The sequence below is a fragment of the Sorex fumeus genome, unplaced genomic scaffold (assembly GCF_029834395.1).
Source record: "Sorex fumeus unplaced genomic scaffold, SorFum_2.1 ptg000044l, whole genome shotgun sequence".
Taxonomy (NCBI): domain Eukaryota; kingdom Metazoa; phylum Chordata; class Mammalia; order Eulipotyphla; family Soricidae; genus Sorex; species Sorex fumeus.
This window is the reverse complement of record NW_026606101.1, coordinates 20528222-20547446: the sequence shown is the minus strand read 5'-3', so window position 1 is coordinate 20547446 and position 19225 is coordinate 20528222. Positions and strand designations below refer to the sequence as shown.

At 45.7% G+C, this 19225-nt stretch overlaps 1 protein-coding gene across 1 annotated transcript in view; it reads left to right on the top strand.

Annotated features, from left to right (window-relative positions):
- DNAAF9 (dynein axonemal assembly factor 9) overlaps nt 1-19225 on the top strand; it is a 125946-nt gene that overhangs the window by 91484 nt on the left and 15237 nt on the right. The window contains exons 28-29 of the mRNA XM_056121428.1: nt 3374-3499; nt 13246-13283. Of these exons, the coding sequence (XP_055977403.1) occupies nt 3374-3499; nt 13246-13283 (164 nt within the window). The remainder of the gene's footprint in view (nt 1-3373; nt 3500-13245; nt 13284-19225) is intronic.

Sequence of the window (19225 nt, the reverse complement as noted above, 5' to 3'; positions counted from 1 at the left end):
TTTTTTATTTTTTTTTTTAGGAGAGAGCTATTGCTGAGGATTAGACTGGTCCTTTAACTATGAGCATTAAATCTATTAAACAACCACAAAGAGATTTGGGGCACTATATCAGCATTAGTCTCAGCAGGGTGTTACTGTAAAAGCCTGGAATAGGGGGTCAGAGACAGGGACTCTTCCTGGCACCTAGGCCCACTGAGACTCTGTAGAACCAGCATTCTCCCTGTAGTAACACATATACAGTGATTCACACGTATTAATGTAGTAGTGGACACATGTACACACACACGCTCCCATGCGGGAGAAGCTTGAAAAGTCTTTCTAGGAGGACTCCCTTCCCACAGCCCTCAGGGAGGAGCTCTAGAACTGAATTTTCTACTGAAGCCCTGCTCTTTGGTCAGGACTGAGGAAACCTGAGAGAGTAGCAGAGAGGTAGGGATGCTGGTACTATGTTGGGGATAAAGCCCAGTTCTGATATACCCGTGAGTCGTTGATCAGAACCCAGGAAATGGATGTGACAGGCCATCCCTATCTTCCAGCCTACACCTCTGACCTCCCCAGGACTCGGACCCATATGGTTGGCAAGGCTAATATCAGATGTGTCTTTTTTTTTTCTTGGAGCAGATTACTGGGAAAATGTCCATAAAGTAAAGAGGACATGGCCCTGTGGAGTGGCCACCAGTCTTTTTGGGGTTGAATGTCCTTCATCACTGCCTGAGACATGCACTCAGCAGCCCCTTTCGCTCTGACTGCTGAGATGGTCATCAGCTGAGAAAAGTCAGACTCTTAACTGCTGTTCTGTGCTTTGGAGAAGAACTGGGGCAGGGACTGGGAGTTCCAAAGGGAGAATCATTCTATCACATGTGCAGAATGAAGCTAGCAGCTGCCTCTTTCTAAAGGTGCCACTTGAGCAGCAATCTGAAGGGAGGGAGGGATGGAGGAAGGGAGAGAGAGAGCCTGCCCTGCGCGTCCCATTCAGGGAAGAGCCTGAAGGCTCACAGGAATGGATTTGGATGGGGAAGGAGAAGCAAGGGACAAAACTTCCGCAGTGTTGGGCTCAATCACAGTGTTTGTTATAAGGTCTCATGCAGAGTGGGATGGAAACCACTTACTGGCTTAGCATGATCTCTCTGGCTTCTCTATGGAAAAGAGGTTCTGGGGAAGCAGGGACAGGTGGGGTGGGGGCAGGACTGTGCAGTCAGGAGGCTGTGCAGATGATCCAGGCAAGAAGAGGTAGCAGTTTGGCCCAGAGCTCTAGTACAGCAGGACGGATGTTTGCCTTGCACATGGCCGACCTGGGTTCAATCCCTGTCATCCCATATGGTCTCCAGAGCTTGCCAAGAGTGATCCTTGAACTCAGAGTCAGGAGTAAGCCATCACTGGCAGGTGTGCCCCCAACCACCCCACCCGCCCAAATCACTTAATCACTTAACTTCCCGTTAGTCGTCGATTTGCTCGAGCGGGCGCCAGTAACGTCTCCATTTGTCCCTGTCGCGTGCTAGTGTAGCCCAATGGCATCTCTTCGCTCCGGGAACATGGAGGGCCTCAAACCGATCGTTCATTATCTTGACAAAGAAGTCTGACCATCTGGTAGGTGGGCGGCCACGCGGTCTCTTGACATCCCGTGGAATCCAATCAGTAACAGCTCTAGTCCAACGGTCGTCTTTAAATCTCATTACGTGACCAGCCCATCTGATTTTCGACACCTTGGCAAATGAGACAGCGTCCCTGATCCTTGATCGTCGACGGATGTCAGAACTCCGGATTCGTTCTCTCATTTGAGTGAAACGTGATATTCCAAGCATAGCTCTTTCTATTCTTCTTTGGGAGACCTGAATGGTGTTCTCATCTTGTTTGCGTAGGGCCCAGGTCTCTGAGGCATATGTTAATGCAGGAAGAACAGTGGAATCAAAGAGATGTGCCCGGAGCCGGAAGTTCTTCGTCCTCTTAGCTATTTCTTCGACGTTCTTGAAGGCATTCCAAGCCGCTCTCTTCCTCCTGCGCAGCTCAGGTGCCAGGTCATTTGTCATGTTGACCTCTCGACCTAGGTACACATAGCTGTTGCATTCGGAGATGGTCGTTCCATTGAGAGCGAATGGGGCGTCAGGAACAAGGCTGTTTCTCATAAACATTGTCTTCGTAAGATTCAGCTGTAGTCCTACCTTTCCACACTCACGGTCAAAGTCGGCCAGCATTTGTGCCGCTTGGCTGATGTTTGGTGTTATTAAAACAATGTCATCAGCAAAGCGGAGGTGGTGTAGTTGCCGACCATCTATCTTCACTCCCATTCCTTCCCATTCCAGTCATCGCATGATGTTCTTGAGGGTGGCACTGAACAGTTTTGGTGAAATGGTATCACCCTGCCGCACCCCTCTCTTGACATCAACGATCACTTCTTTGTAGAATGGTGAGATCCTGGTAGTGAATCCGCAATACAGCTCACGGAGGATCCTGATGTATTGGGCTTGAATGCCCTGATTGGCTAGGGCTTCAATGACCGCTTCCGTCTCAACAGAATCAAAGGCCTTCTTTAAATCAATGAACGTTAAGCAGAGCGGCATCTTGAACTCCCGAGAAACCTCAATGAGCTTGGTTATCGTGTGGATATGGTCGATGGTGCTGAATCCTTTGCGGAACCCTGCTTGCTCACATGGTTGTCCTTCATCTAGTGTTCTGCCAATCCTATTCAGGATGACTCGAGTGAACAACTTGTAGATGACAGACAATAGGCAGATCGGGCGATAGTTGCCAATGTCATGGATGTCTCCTTTCTTGAACAGTAGTACGGTCCTGCTGGTTTTCCATTGGGACGGAACCTTGCATTCAGACAGGTAGCGAGTGAAGAGCCGAGCCAGTGTATTGATGAGTACTGACGGCAGGTTCTTCAGGTGTTCAGGTCTGACCTTGTCTGGGCCGGGTGCTGTTTGCTTCTTTACCGACGAAATGGCGTGTCGGATTTCGGAAGGGAGAACGTTGGGAACGACATACCCATCCTGTGGAATTTGGTATGTCGGCAAGTGGACATGGCTATCGAAGAGATTTGAGTAGAAGTCATGGATAATCTTCTCCATTGCCATTCTGGAGGATGTGATGGATCCATCAGGATTTGATCTCTGGCACCCCATATGGTTCTCCAAACCCCTCAAGGAGTGATCCCCCAAGCTCAGAGTCAAGAGTAAGCCCTCAGCACTCTGGATGTGGTAAATGAAAAAGAAAATCAAATAAAAAAATATAGGCTAATGAATGAAGCTCCTAACATGAGTAAAAAATAGGAGTCAGGTGACGTCAGGGAATCCAGTCCCTTCTGAGCAGTCCACGTTCCCTGCTCTGAAGTCCCCATCAGTAAACCAGTCATTCCCCTTTTCTACCTTCACAGCTACACTGACGTCATTGATGTTGTCCAGGCCCTGCAGACCCATCCAGACTCAAATGTCAAGTCCTTCTTCACCATTGGTGCCATCACTGTATGCGTGGAGCCGCTGAGCTGCTACATGGATCACAGGTAGGTACTTGTACCAACTGCAGTGGGATGTGTTCACATATGCTGAAAGCAGTTTTCTCCCACCTCACTCAGGAAAAGAACACATTTCTGTTCTCCTGGGACACACACATAGAATGTCTCCAGCTTTTCACTATTAGAAATAATTCTGCTGTGCTAGTAATTTTACCCCCCAGTGGTGGGAATCAAACCCAGGGCCAGCCACCCACATGAAGCATGTGCCCTATCACTGAACCACATCCCCAGGCCCAGTAAATAACCCTGTAGGAACAGATTTAATCCACACGCATGCCTCAAATTTCCAATAACTTTAGATCCCTCAAAGAAAAGTTATTATGTGATTAATTGTGCTACTCTTTATTGATATTTTCTAATACCTGTTTGAGTGGCTTTATAGTATATATTGCCCCTGTGATATCTGGAAGTTACTGTTTCATCATTTTGTCATTTCAGCACTGCTAAAACTTAGGTGTTTATCAGAGAGCCACAAACTTGAGACAGTTACAGAGAGGAAATAGACAAAGAAGGCTATTAGAGGAAAAAGACTAATTCTGGAACACAGACTTAACTTATAGAGGGCTGAAACTATTTCTGTTTTGTGTTTAGCACTTAGTACATGCTCATGACATATTAGTTGAATATATCATATTTAGTTGAACATATTAGTTGAATATGTGCACCAGTACATATGAAATAAGAATCCTTAAAAATAATTTGAGGGCTGGAGCAATAGCACAGCAGATAGGGCGTTTGCCTTGCACATGGCTGACCCGGGTTCGATTCCCAGCATCTTACATGGTCCCCTGAGCACCGCTAGGAGTAATTTTTTAGTGCATGAGCCAAGAGTAACCCCTGTGCATCGCCGGGTGTGACCCAGAAAGCAAAAAAAAATTTTTTTTGAATAAACAAAAATCGTACAGAAGGGGCCAGGGAGATAACTCATAGGGCCAGAGCATATTCTTTGTGTACAGGATCCCTCGATTTGATGCCTAGTACCACATGGTACCTCAGATACCACTGGCTATGACTCAAAAAAACAAAAAGCAAAACAACAACCAAAAAAGGGAAAACAATCAAATCTACATGGGAGCCAAAGAGAAAGGTTCCACATGCTTTTCAAGTGGAAGGCCCAGTTTCAGTCCCTAGCACCTGAGCACTGCCGGAAGTTACACAAAAAGAAAAACAAAAGCATGTATAAGGACTAAAGATAAGTCTATAAATCTATTACCATATAAAAACAAGGCTAGTTCCGGAGACAGTACAATAGGTAGGGCTACTACACCACATATGGTGCCCCAAGCCCTTCCAGGAGTGATTTCTGAGCACAGAGGCATAAGTAATCCCTGAGTACTGCTGAGTGTGACCCAGAATGTTTTTTATAAAAGGAAGGAAAATATGTAAGGCTAAATAGTGGGAATTGTGGTTATGAAATATAAGATAAGTAACAAAATTTGGCCTCAGTCACAGGAAATATTTCTGTACTAATTTCCTGATTTTTTCATGGGCTGGAGTGATAGCACAGCTGGTAGGGCGTTTGTCTTACACGTGGCCAACCCAGGTTTGATACCACCACCCCTCTCGGAGAGCCTGGCAAGCTACCAAGAGTATCCCGCCCGCACAGCAGAGCCTGGCAAGCTCCCCATGGTGTATTCGATATGCCAAAAACAGTAACAAGTCTCACAATGGAGACATTACTGGTGCCCACTCGAGCAAATCAATGAACAAAGAGAGGACAGTGCTACAGTGCTACAATTTTCTTATTTTTTCATAGAAGATGATCAAAAATATTAAGTGTTCAGATGACTGATTTTCTCATTCTTTCGATATTATTGAGAAATTGCAAAATTCTGAATTCGTTCCAGAAAGTAATATACTATAGTTTATACTAGTGCTCTGTTGGAAAACTAATGATTAGGGGCTGGAGACATAGTATAGTGGGTGAGGCACTTTGCCTTACACACAGCCAATCTGGGTTTGACCTCTGGCACCACATATCATCCTCTAAGCATAGATAGAGCTAGGAGTAAGCCCTGAGCACCACCTGGTGAAGCCAAAAAAAGGAAAAAAAAACACAGTTACAAAAATGATTAGTTTATGCACGTGGCTAGGGATTGATTTTACCCCATGTGCGTAGGGTTGCACATTGAATAACCTAAGAGAATTAGGGACCTGTGATTAGGAATGGAATTGTTATTGGGGACTGGAGACATAGTACAATGTATAAGGCCTTACAGTCAACCTAGGTTTGGTTCCTGGCACCCCCCCCCCATGGTCCCCCAAGCACTTTCAGAACTGATTCCTGAATGTAGAGCAAGGAGCAATGTCTGAGCATTGCCAGGTAGGACCCAAAACAAAACAAAAAATCTTGAAGTTATTAAATTAAACCCACTCCATTAAAAGGATTCAGGAGAATTCAGGGATGGGGAGAGAACAAGGATAAGGCACTTTTTTTCCCCCCAAGATTTTATTTTTATTCTTCTTAGTTTTGTATTTTTATTCTAGTTTCTCCGAAAGGGTATATCCTAAAGCATTATACTTTTATCTTGACAATGTTTTATCCATTACCTTGCCATATTTATCTGCATTAAAATACTTACAAAATTAAAAGATTTAAAATTATCTGTATATGGGGGTATGGTGCCGCCAGAAGGTCAGTCTGTACCTGTGAGGCGAGTGCATTAGCAGCCTGATGGTGGCTTCAGACTTCCAGATAGCTCAAAATTGCTGCTGTGCCTTTGGCCAGATCCCAAAAACTTGGGGCAAAGTTAACCAAGAAAATAAACGGCCAAAAGTTAGGTATGTGGGAGACACGCCCACAAACCACCTCCAGCTCAGCTATATATTAGAGGCATAGCCTCTCTGGTTTCTGATTGAACTGCTTAATGGCCATGATCCCAGAGACTCAGAAACAAATTTCAAAACCCAGCGGTTTTTGTCAGAAATGCATCCGGATCACGTAGTAGGTTACTGTCACTGGGCCACCCCAGGGGGAAAGGGTGTTGTCCCTCCGCCTGCTTTCCCCTGGCAGCTTGGTAGCCGTCATCTTCCAGAGGCCAATGGACAGTCAGGTTTGGGCCCGCAGTGGTGAGACATTTTGGGCTTCACGGGATGGGGGTGGAGCTGGTCCTGTCCTCCCCACCCCAAGGAGACCCCAAGTCATCGCCCACGAACAGCCTTTCTGGCTCCTGATCAAGCTGCTTAACGGCCATGATCACAGAGACTCAGGAGCAAATCTCGGAACCCAGCAGGTTTTGGCAGAAATCCCTCCAGATTTAAGTGTTAAAATTTCAGAATTTCAAAATCCCGTGGCCACTACTGCAGCCATGCGACATCATATGTTATTCATAACCAGCAATAGAAAACAAATTGTCAACTGTTGCCTTTTCAGCAGATCTGATTGTTGGGGGAAAATCTCAAATAATAATGGTGGGTCTGGTGTCAAAATATTGAATGTGATCAAAGTAGAGAGAGAGTAATGTGGAAATCATCTGCCCCACAGGTAGGGGGAGGGTGTGGGACGGGGGTGTGCTGGGGATGTTGGGGGTGGAGAATGGGCACTGGTGAAGGTATGGGTGTTTCATTGTATGACCGAGACTTATATTCAAAAGCTTTGTAACTGCTCTCACGGTGATTCAATAAATAAAATTATAAAAAATGAAAAAAAAGGTAAGGTGGAGTTAATGCCCAATTCAATCATCTAATCAGTGGCTGAATAAATAGCAGTACTCCTACATAATAAATAAATAAATAAATAAATAAATAAAACTATCTATGAACATACTAAATATTATGTATTTTCTTCTATAAATGAGAAATCATTTAAATTACTATGAATATACAATTGATCAGAGCACTCAACTTGCAAAATTATTTGTTTCTTCCTAGTCATTCGTGATTATTAATTTTCTAGAAATAGAATTAGAATCTTTACTAAGACTTAACAAAAATTTATTAATTATGTAAGGCACTTGTTTTGCATGCAGCAAACCCAGTTGGCTCTCTGGCACCACAGAGGCTTCCCTGAGCATTGCCAGATATGTGACCCCCCCAAAGGCAAAAAACAGATTAAGGGGGTTTGGGCCCAATCAGTGATGCCCAGGGCCTTAATCTGACTCTGTGCTCAGGCATGACTACTAGCAGTGCTTGGGGAACCCTGTGTAGTGCTAGAGATCAAACCAGGGTCATGACAAAGCAAGCAAGGCAAGTAATATAACTCCTCTACTCACTTTGACCCCCCAGCTTTGCTTAAATGTTGGGAACAAATCGGGCTACTTGGGAACATCTCTTTGGGAACAAATTTGGCCTTTTCATTGCTACCATTTTATTAAGCAGTTATATTTGTACAGGAAAAAGAAAAGTACAACTCCTAACAAATATGAAAAAGCTGACTTTATTTCTCATTTGAATTTGGACTTCGGTGTCTGACTTGCTTTGGTCAATAAGGCATTGAGAAAAAAAGAAACAAGCAGAGACTTGAAAAGGCCTAACACACTGGGGCTTTCCCTGCTTTGCTTCTGGGAGCTGAGACCACTATCTGAAGAAGCCTTGGCTAGCCCGCTAGAGGAAGAGCGACCATGTGGAGAGCGGCCCACCCATTCCACTCCCACCTGCTGCGACTCCACTGATGGAAGACCATATCAGCCCTAAATAAGTTCCTTGGGTCAAAACAACCACCCATTCAACCCACAGAATCATGTGAAATTATAAATCATCGTTATTTTTGGCTACTTTGTTTGGCGATGATTTATTACAAAGCAACAGCATAGGAAAATTTCTACACTGGTAATAGGAATGTAGAATGATATCATCTCTTTGAGAACAAATTTGGCCATTTCATTGCTACAGTTTTATTATGCAATTATGTTTGTACAAATCTGTAGTAACATATATGGATAGAGTTATTTATTTCAGGCAGAATTCTTCATTCCAGATGGTAGAGCACACGCCAGGATTTTGGGGGGAGGGTGGGGTATGGTTTTTGGTTTGGGACCATACCCGTCAGTGCTTAGGGGTTACTCCTAAATCTGCACTCAGGAATACTCCTAGCAGTGTTCTGAGAACCATAGCCACTGTAGTATTGCTCTGGCCCCAAGAACAGAGGGATTTAGGCCACACCCATCGGTACTCAGGGACTACTCCTGGCTTTGTACTCCTGGTTTCTCCTGGTGATGCTCAGGGGATTATATATGGTACCAGGGTTCAAACCAGAGTCATCTGCCTGCAGAGCAAGCACCTTACCCTGGTACTATCTCTCCAGTCTCCAGGATATTTAATTGGAAAGGGATTTACTAAAGCATGCTGGGTACCTTGCAGTGTCTCCAGGAAGACCAGAGGATCAGACAGTGCTGACTAGTCGGCAGGAAGTAACACTCAGCATTCCAGTGTAAGACAGAAATAGGAATTATTTCAACCACTTCCTTCCCTAGAAAAAGGCTCTGCTTACCTTATATTAGTAACCATGCTTGGTATCAGTTGGAATCTTGTACATTTGATTGCTGGGACTTGAGTGACTTGCCCACACCAGACTATAGAGAGACTGGGAAAGCAGTTTTTTACACTTCATACATGAGGGGTAGACTTCCTAAATCCACGTTGAAGAATGCTGTTTAGAAGGGCTGGTCAGTCTAAAAATGACAGATGTGCTCTGGGATATTTAGACAGCAGTTTATAAGGCCAAACAGAACTGGAAGTAATCCAAATGCTCATTAATAAGTAACTTTGATTAAATTTGGGTATCTGTGTATAATGTAATGCTATACTTAATAATGCATTTTTTAAAAATTATGTTCTGACATGGAAAAATATCCTTTATTTTGTGAAGTGGGCAAAGCAAAATGCCAAAACAGCTGGTATTGTTGAGGAGGTGTTATTAGATGTGGCAGGGCATTTGGACCATACCTAGTAATGCAGGACCTATTCATGGCTCTGTGCTCAGGGACCACTCATAGTCACTGAGCAATCATGCTGTGCGAGGGCTCAAACCTAGGCCTCCTGGGTGCAAAAACATGTACTAGGGGCTGGAGAGATTGCATAGCGGGTAGGGCGTTTGCCTTGCACATGGCCGACCTGGGTTCAATTCCCAGCATCCCATATAGTCCCTTGAGCACCGCCAGGAATAACTCCTGAGTGCAGAGCCAGGAGTAACCCCTGTGCATCGCCAGGTGTGACCCAAAAAGCAAAAAAAAAAAATGCACTCAGTCCATTGAGCTATTTCTCTGGCCCAGTACATAGTTTTTGCAGGGAGGGGATTTGATTTGAGCCACAACTAGGAGTGCTTTGCACATTCTCCTGGCTCTGTGCTCAGGGATCACTCCTGTCAATGGCAGGGTGCCATATGGGGTGCCAGAGATTGAATCTGGGTTTAGCCACATACAAGGCAAACACCCTACTTGCTGTGCTATCTCTTTGGTCATCCTCCTTTTTTTTTTTTCTTTTTGGGTCAAAACCCAGCGATGTGCAGGGGTTACTCCTGGCTCTTCACTCAGGAATTACTCCTGGTGGTGCTTGGGGGACCATATGGGATGCTGGGAATCAAACCCTGGTTGGCCACGTGCAAGGCAAAAGCCCTACCCACTGTGCTATCACTCCAGCCCAGTCATCCTCCTTTTTTTCTTTTTTTCTTTTTTTTCATAGTGTGCTCGAGCTCGAGCGGGCCCAGTAACGTCTCCATTGGAGACTTTGTTGTTACTGTGTCTGGCATATCGAATACTCTCGGTAGCTTGCCGGGCTCTCCGAGAGGGGCGGAGGAATCGAACTCGGGTCGGCCATGTTGGCCGCTTGTAAGGCGAACGCCCTACCTGCTGTGAGGAATTGAACCCAGGGTTCTTACACACATAGGCCAAAGTACTCTACTGCTTGAACTGCATCCCCCCAAATTCATCCCTTTTTGTTTGTTTGGGGGGCCCACACTTGGCTCTATGTTAGGGGGACTATGTGGTACCTAATGTTTTTATGCTAATGGATTTCTTTCAATATGTAATTTAAGCCAGACTCTCATCATAGAGAGACCGGCAAGGAACAAGTCAACCCAGGTCTCTACATTTTTGTGTACATGCACATAGGAATTGTGATGAGATCCATGGTTTGGATCATATTAGATCAGTATTTATTTATTACTAATCATTTATTGACTTACTGGTTTTGGTGGGATTTTTTTGGTATTTTTGTTTGTTTGGTTTTTTTTTTTTTTTTTTGCTTTTTGGGTGACACCTGATGATGCTCAGGGGTTACTTCTGGCTCTGCACTCAGGAATTACTCCTGCTGGTGCTTGGGATGCTGGGGAGTTTAGAATATACCCTGAGTACTGCTGGGATAGCCCCCACCCCTTTCTTCCCATAAAAGAGGGGCCAGAGAGATAGGGGTTACAGAGCTTGCCTTGCACTTGACCTACCCCATTTCAGTCCCCATCACCACTAGGCATGATCCCTGAGTGCGAATCAGAAGTAAGCCCTGAAATGTATTATCACAAATATTTTTGTTATTAAAGGAAAGGTCAGGGGGCTGGAGCTATAGTACAGCAGGTAAGGCATTTGCCTTGCACGCAGCTGACCTCATATGGTCCCCCGAGCACCGGCAGGAGTAATTCCTGAGTGCAGAGCCAGGAGTAACCCCGGAACACCACCAAGTGTAACCCAAAAATAAAAAGAAACATTTGAAGAGAAGAGTGAGCCAACAGTTATTTTGTGACATTTGTCTGGTGGAGAGTGAGCCAACAGTTATTTTGTACCATTTGTCTAGCTTTATAATGCTTTACTCCTTAAAAAATAAAAAAAAGACTTCTTTTGCACTAAAGAGACAGTACAGCAGGTAGGGAACTTGCCTTGCACACAGCCAACCTGGATTTGATACCCCAGTACCTCGTAAAAGTCCCTGAGCCCCACTAGGAATGATTGTTGAGCCCAGAGCCAGGCGAAGCCTTGAAAACCACAGGTGTGGCTAAAGCCCTTGAGAGAGAGAGAGAGAGAGAGAGCGCCCCAGCACCACATGTACCCCTGTGCACCACTGGGAGCAACCGTAAAACACTACTATGTATGGCCCCAAAACTAAACAAAAATAAAAATAAACCCTTTACAAAGGTATTGATTGCCGTAGGACCTTATGCTCAGAAAGGTTAAATGCTGTACAGATGACATGGGGCAGGAAGCCCCATTAATAAGAGATTGATGAAATTTTGTAAGAATTATAAAGAAGCTCCAATAACCTTTGGTTAGATTAGGAAAGAATTTGAAGAGCAGGAATCAAAGATGCCTTGATAGGAGAAATTGCATTTGAATATTAAGGAATCATAGATATCTCCACATGCTTTGAATATTTTCTTTCCAGCTTAATGATCCCTTCTCCGTGAAAGATTTAAAGTGTGAGCATCCAACCTGTGATAGGATAAGATGCCTAGAGGGGGGGCCAGGGAGATGGCTCAAAGGGCTGGAATACAGGCTTTGCATGCCAGAACTCAAGGTTTGATCCCAGCACCATGTAATCCTTGAGTTCTGCCAGGATCCATCCCTCAGATCACAGATCACAGCTTAGGCCAAAAAAGAAAAAAAGATGTCTTGAGGGGCTGGAGAGAGTACTGCAGGTAAGGTGCTTGCCTTGCACATTGTGGACCTGGGTTCAATCCCCAGCATCCCAGATGGTTCCCCAAGCACCACTAGGAGTGATTCCTGAGCCTGAGCATCATCAGGTGTGGCCCCATAACCAAACAAAAGATGGCTCAAGGGGGGCGCTTTGCTCAACCTTTTCCTAGGTGTCCCTGGTGTATAATGCTGTACACCATTATACTCTGGGAAAGTAACCAGAGCCCTGGGAGGCCCTCAGAGCATTTACTGCAAAGCCCCGGGCTTGGGCACTTGGTGGAGGAGAGCACTTTGCTGGAAGGTATCTGCAGTGAGGACAGAGGGCGGTTCTGGTGGAACAGGTAGAGAAGGCCCTTCCCTCATTCTATGGCTCCAGACTTTTCTCAGAGTCCAAGAGTGTTCTTCTGTGGAGTCTTCCAGAAACCACGAGTGAATCAGGCAAGAGAACCAGATTCACAACCCAAAGTGGTCATCTACCAAGTCACTCCACTCCAAATGGGTTTCCAAATGGTGTGTGTCTGACTGCTTTCAGAAATCAAATAAAAGGACTAGGACATGCTGCCACCAAGGAAATTATGGAGTAATTTGTTTAATGGAATAAATTTTTTAAAATCCAATGGAGTCGGGGCTGGAACAATAGCACAGCGGGAAGGGCGTTTGCCTTGCACACGGCCGACCCAGTTTTGATTCCCAGCATCCCATATGGTCCCCCGAGCACCACCAGGAGTAATTCCTGAGTGCAGAGCCAGGAGTAACTCCTGAGTTTCGCCGGGTGTGACCCAAAAAACAAAAAAAAAAATCCAATGGTGTCATGATTTTGAGTTATCTCTGGGAGCATTCACCCATGTTGTATTTCTCAGAAGAAAAGGGTCACAAGTAAAAAATAGTTCAAAAAATCAGTCTAGAGAACTGCCCCTGCCCCCAGTATCCCCTTTTAAACTTTCTACCAAGAGTTTACTAGGTAGGGAATTGGGTAGGATTCCTGGTTTTAGAGAACTTTGGTTCAGGGCTATGAAGATCCTTTGCAGAACCATGTCTGTTCTTTGTGGTCACTACGTGCCACAAACTGTCCCCTCCACAAAGTGAGTTTACGTATCAGTGATGTTCATGTTTTAGAGGAAAGTAGTCAGTGACAAGTCATTCATGATCTTTAAATATTTTTCTTTTCTCCCCTAGATTTCTCTTTCCTAAATGTCTTGACCAGTGTTCACAAGGTAAGCTATATGCTTTACTTCCTATTTGCATGCCTTTCAAATTCTGTTTACTTTCAGAGCTGAAGCTATAGTACAGCAGGTAAATGTTGCCTTGCATGTGGTCAACCCTGCTTCAATCCTTGGCATTCCTTTGGTCCCCCAAGCACCACCAGAAATAATTTCTGAGTGCAGAACCAGGAATTACTCCTCAGCATCCCTGGGTGTACCTACCCCCAATAAGCGCATACACCAAAAAAAAAAAAAAGAAATCAAATTCTGAATAAACTTTGCTTCAGGCTCCTACCTACCATTCTGAAATCTGTAACATACAAAATCGGTCCAAAGAAAACTTTGACATTTATTACTTTTATCATATTTAATAGGCAGATTTCTTCCAAGAATTTATCTCAGTGATGCTCAGTTGCCATGGCAATGTTCCCTTCTGAGCTCAGCTTCTGCCCTGACCTGCAGCTAGTATCCATGGACTGAATATCTAAATCAACACCTTGGAATAGTTCTCCTTTTCTGAGTGCAGAGAATGACCAAGTAGGACTTTCTTAGGGCTTATCTTCTTTTCCTCTTCCCTCTTCCTACACTGGTATTTTCCACACCTTGTTGAAGTTGAAAAACTGCATCTCCAGTAGGGTGCACCTAACCTTGAATTGTCTTACCAGCTGGGAACTTTGGAAGCAGGACTATTTAGTTGTATTAGCTATGGTGCCTAGCGACCCAGAATAAATTCCCAATTTCCTGTCGTGGTGATCAAATGCTCCTTGTTGTGAGAAGACATGGGGTCTGGACTTCCTGCCCCAACCCAGCAAGTAGAAATCAGACAGAAGAAAACAACTCACTGTCCCTAACATAATTTTTCCCTGCTGAGCCCATTGCCAGTCTGCAGGGAGCGGAGACATAGAGCATACCAGAGCTATTGTCTTGGGAAACAGCTGAGCTGGGTGCTAAGCCAGGCAGGAGGCTGGTCACGGGAGGGACGAATGTGTGTGTTGGATGACCAGACTAGAGAATCTCAAGTCCAGCTTTCAGAGGTCCCCGTGTCTTTCAAACACTGCTCCCCAGAAGCAGAGTGGCTTGAGGTGGTCTGGCACTTCCCACAGTTATCCAAACCAGCTTGATTAAGCAGATGTTGTGGAGGTCAGGTCCAAGAGATCGAATGACAGAGAGATAGAGGGCTTGAGTTGGAAAAGGAGGAAAGGATCCGGGACAACTCCTCAGTTCCGTCCTTCCTTGACATCTGTCTGAAATAGACAGAGGAGAAGGCAGGGACGTAGCCTGGTGGTAGAGCGCAGGCCTTGCATCTGGTTTGGTCCCCACCACCTCCAAGGAAAAAAAAAAATACAGGGGCCAGAGAGGTAGTATAATTGGTAAGGCAACCAATTCTGGTTTAGTCCCCAGCACCTCACGTGGTTCACTAAGTACCACCAGCATTGATCCCTGAGCACAGACCCAGAAGTATGCCTTGAGTACTGCCCCATGTGGTCTAAAAACAAAGAAAATACAGGAGAAAACATTGTTGTACAAGATAACGCTGGAGAACTGTCTGCAACTTAGATAAGTGTTTGGCAATGATAGTCAGCACCAAGGGTGGGCGCCAGCCCTCTCCTGTGAGCAGGGGATTATTGTTGTCCTTGTACTCCTTGACACTTCCTCCAGCAGTGCCCCTGTTTCTCTTGCATATGGGAAAAGCACAGCATGCCCAGCACAGAGCTTGAGGAAAGTTCTGGGTTTTTACTGCTTATGAGCCTGGGCTGTTGTCATGAGAGGAAAGCCTTTTTTGTTTGTTTGGTTGGTTGGTTTTGGTTTGGGGCCACAAGTAGTGATGCTCAGGGATTACTCCTATCTCTGCACTCAGGAATCCTGGCAGACTCAGGAGATCATGGGGTGGCAGGAATTGAGCCTTCATCAGCTGCATGCAAAGCAAGCACCCTACCTGCTGTGCTATCACTTCAGCCCTCAGAGGAGAGCCTTTAGAAAGGTTGAAACAGAAACATGCTCTCTAATACTTGATAATTTTATTCCCTTCCAACTCATTGTCCCAAAGCTACGTGTTCAACCCCCATGCTTAATAGAAGTGTGATCAGGTGTGGGCAGATGACTTTGAGGCCACCTACACTGTTTTCTGAACTCTGAGGGACATGTGGGGTGGCGGTACCTTGGTAAATATTTTTTCTTTGCATCTGGGCCAGGTGTCCCTAGTGACTGGTCTGACCTGGCTCACCATGGACCTGGGCTGTCTGGGGAAGAGGAGATGAACTTGCTTTCTCTTCTCCTCAGAGATTTGCTGGCCAGGTCGCAGTTGGGATCTGCCACCAGAAGGCAAACACTTCATGTCCTGGGGGAACATGGTGTCTCCCTTTGCTCCTGTTCATGAGTCACACTCTCTGGGTCTCTGATTTTTACAACAAAAGATTTTTTTACAATGAGAAAAGGACTATATTGCAGTCCCAAGATGATGGGTATTACAGAAATCCAGGGATTAGGAAATAATATCAGTGCTTAAACTGAAAGCAAGGCTCATTATAACCTTGGCTTAGAGGCAGAGTAGAGCGAGGTGCAAAGGGCTGGAATTCATGTTCTGCACGCAGCAGTGCCTAGGGGTTTGATCCCTGAATCCTTCAGTGACCCCCAAGCACCATGCTGGGGGTAGCCTCTAAGCATCACCAGAGGGACCCTCAAGCTCAAAAGAAACTACTTTCAGAAAGCATAGAGACCATCCTTGCTTTCAGAAGACAGTACTTTCAGTAGACAGAGTACTCAATGGTTGTTTCTCCTGGGCTGCTGAGACTTCAGAGATGTTTCTTCACTCTTGGCAGTGAGCAGACCTGGCTGTCCATTCCCTCACAGCCCAGGCTGGTGTGACCTTGTCCAGATCTATGTCTCTGCTCCGCGATGCAGAGCAGGAGGAAGAGAGCACAGACCCACTCGTATGTGCTCCAGAGAGCTGCTCTACCTGCCTCACAAGTGGCGTTTCCTCTTGGCAGGCTGCAGTTTACATAGCTGGCCTTAGGAATGCCAGAGATAATCCTTCTGCTTATTTCCCTCTAAAGCAAAACCCCCTTGTTTGTTTTTTTGATTTTAGGCCACACCCGGCAGTTCTCAGGGCTTACTCCTGGCTCTGCACTCAGGAATCACTGTTGATGAGCTCAGGGGACCACATGTGGGGCCAGAGATCGTACCAGGGTCAGCCACATGCAAGGTTCTAGAAGATACTAAAATGAGGTGTAAGCCATCATGGGCTTCTTATTTTAGACCTTTACTTACTCCTCAGTACAAAACTTAGGCTATTCTTTCCTTTCTTTTTCTTTCCCCCTTTCAGTTTCTTTGAAGTCACTCCCAGCAATGCTCAAGGGTCTCTCCTGGCACTGTGTTCAGAGGGGTGGGATGAGGGTGCCTCTCCTAGTAATGCTCAGGAGACCAGGTGGTGATGAGGATCAAACCCAGGCCTCCTGCATGCAAGACATGTGCTCTGATCCATTCAGCTTTCTTTCCAGCCCAAATACCTGTGTCATTTTCCTTTTCCATCCTGGCAATCTCACTGGCTTCTTGCAGGATCTGATACCCATGTCCACCATCTCCAGAATGTACTAATCTTTGTAGAACCCTTCCTGCTTCCTACTGAGCCCCTTTCTGGTCCTGGCCTCCTCATGTGGCCTTAATTCCCAGCAACGCTAGCCACTTGCTGTGACTGCACCAGACCTGGGGTTCTAGCATTAGGTCTAATAGACTGTCCCCACTGTCTCTCACAGCACCCTGCATGGTCTTTCTAAGGAGGCATAAGAACAGGGACACTCCCCAACTTTCTCCCACCCACCAGGCCCCCATGTCACCTTCTTTAGATTTCCCTGACATTCCTGAGAGTGAGCCATCTTAATGTTAAAGTTTCTCACAGACCAGGCTTGTGGGGGAACCTGTTAGAAATGGAAAAAATCAAAGGCCATGTGAACTCCATGGTCATGTGCTGCTCCAACTATAAATTACACTCAGAGAGTTTGAAGATAGAACCCTTGAGAGTAGGAAGAATTCAGGAAAACATGCTTTGGGGGTCAGAAGATCACTCCGAGGGGTGGAGTGCTAGCCGGCCACATTCAGGGCCCTGGGATTGATCCCCAGCAATGCTTAGCCTCCTGGGCTTCACCAGGAGTTGGAATAGCCTTTGTGGCCTTCGCACCAGTGGGGAGGCCAAGGCAACCACACAAAACCAGAAAACATGATTTTGTATATTCCTGTGTACTCGTATGTGCATAGACTAAGAAAACATAGAATCTTATCAGTTTTGCTCTGTGGAGGAGAACTAAGGCTCATGATTTCAGAGGAGAATAAGGAAACTCTTTACTAAATATTCTTTATGATTTTGTATGAAAGTATGTAAATGGGCCAAGATGATAGATCATGCTCTGCATGTAGCCAACGTGCTTCAGATCACATGTGTTCCTCTGAGCATTGCCAGGTATAGCCCATCCCCCAGTTGTACACCCAAAATAGTCCCATCTTTTTTGTTGTTGTGTTTTGGAGAGACACTCCTGGTAGTGCTCGGGGTTTGCTCCTGCTTTTGTGCCTGGGTGTTGATCCTGTCAATGCTCTGGGGAGCTTGTGGTGCTGGGGATCTAACCCAGGCCTCCTGCCTGTAAAGCAGGGACTTGGTCTGATGAGTCGTCTCTGTGGCCCAGTAGTCCTTATCTAGTGGAAATATATGAACGGTAACAGTTTTTCACAAAGTAGTATCTGGGGACTGGAGAGGTAGTGTACAGAAGTTAAAGTGTTTGCCTTCATGTAGCCATTCGTGGTTCAAAACCCAGCACCTCATATGGGTCTCTGAGCACAGAGCCAGTAATAAGTCCCAGAGCACTTCTGGGTATGGCCCCCAAATCCTAAATAAATAAAATAAAATAGGAATGATCATAGAAGAGTATAGTTATGTTGGCATGGTGAGTTATGGTCCCTCCTCCGTCAAATTGTGGATTTTACTCTGTTATTTTCACATTCCACAACCTCTCCTTACCTGAGCCCACTCATTCTTACTGTGTGTGTCTATGTGAATATCTGTTACTCCTTGCTTGAAATTGTGCATCTGTGTGTGACGTTTTGGCTCTTTGCTTTTTGAGAATAGAATGCATTACCTGATACATATTAGTGCCTGCTGAATGTCTGTATTCTTTAGTTTTGGGGCTATGCTCAGTGGTGCTTGAGAGTCGCTTCCAGAGGTACTGGAGGTGGGTAACCAGGGAATTCTGATTCGTATCAGACTGGCCTCTCATATGCAGAGCATGCATTCCAGGTCCTTGAGCCATCTCTTCCATCCAAAGATCTGTGTTCTGAACTGGTGGATATCACAGGCATTGGGTCCAGATTAGGTTAAGTGCATAGTATATGGGAAGCGTCTTTTGGTAGAGCAGCCTTAGCAGCCTCTGGAAAGCAGAATTACTGTGGGGGAGTTTCAGGATCTAGGAGGCAACTCAGTGGAGAGCCCATGCCTCACGCGCATCAGGTTCTGGGCTTAATCCCTGGCACCATAAGAGAGAAGAGTCTAGAAGTGAGGCAGTTACCAGGCTAAGACTTTTCACCCCAGAAAGATAATAGTACTGGATCGGGGACAGAAGAGGGAAGAGGGTAGAGGGCGATCAAAGGAGACAGCATGGGCCCAGCTTTGTATGAGTCCTCACCCTCAATCAAGATTCTTGACACGAATATAGCTTATTGGTAAAGTGTACACGAGACTGGGTTCTGTCCCCAGCATCACAGAAAGACAGAAAAGTGAGGACTGGAGCGGTGACTCAGCAGGCTATAGTGCATGCTCCGCATGCAGGGGGCCTGGGTTTGATCCCTGAAACCATGATTCCCTGTCTCCACCTCGAGCATCGCCAGAAACAACCTCCTAAGGAACCAGAGCAATACTCCCGTGGGTAGGGCATTTTCCTTGCACCCAGCCGAGCCGGGTTCCATCCCCCGCA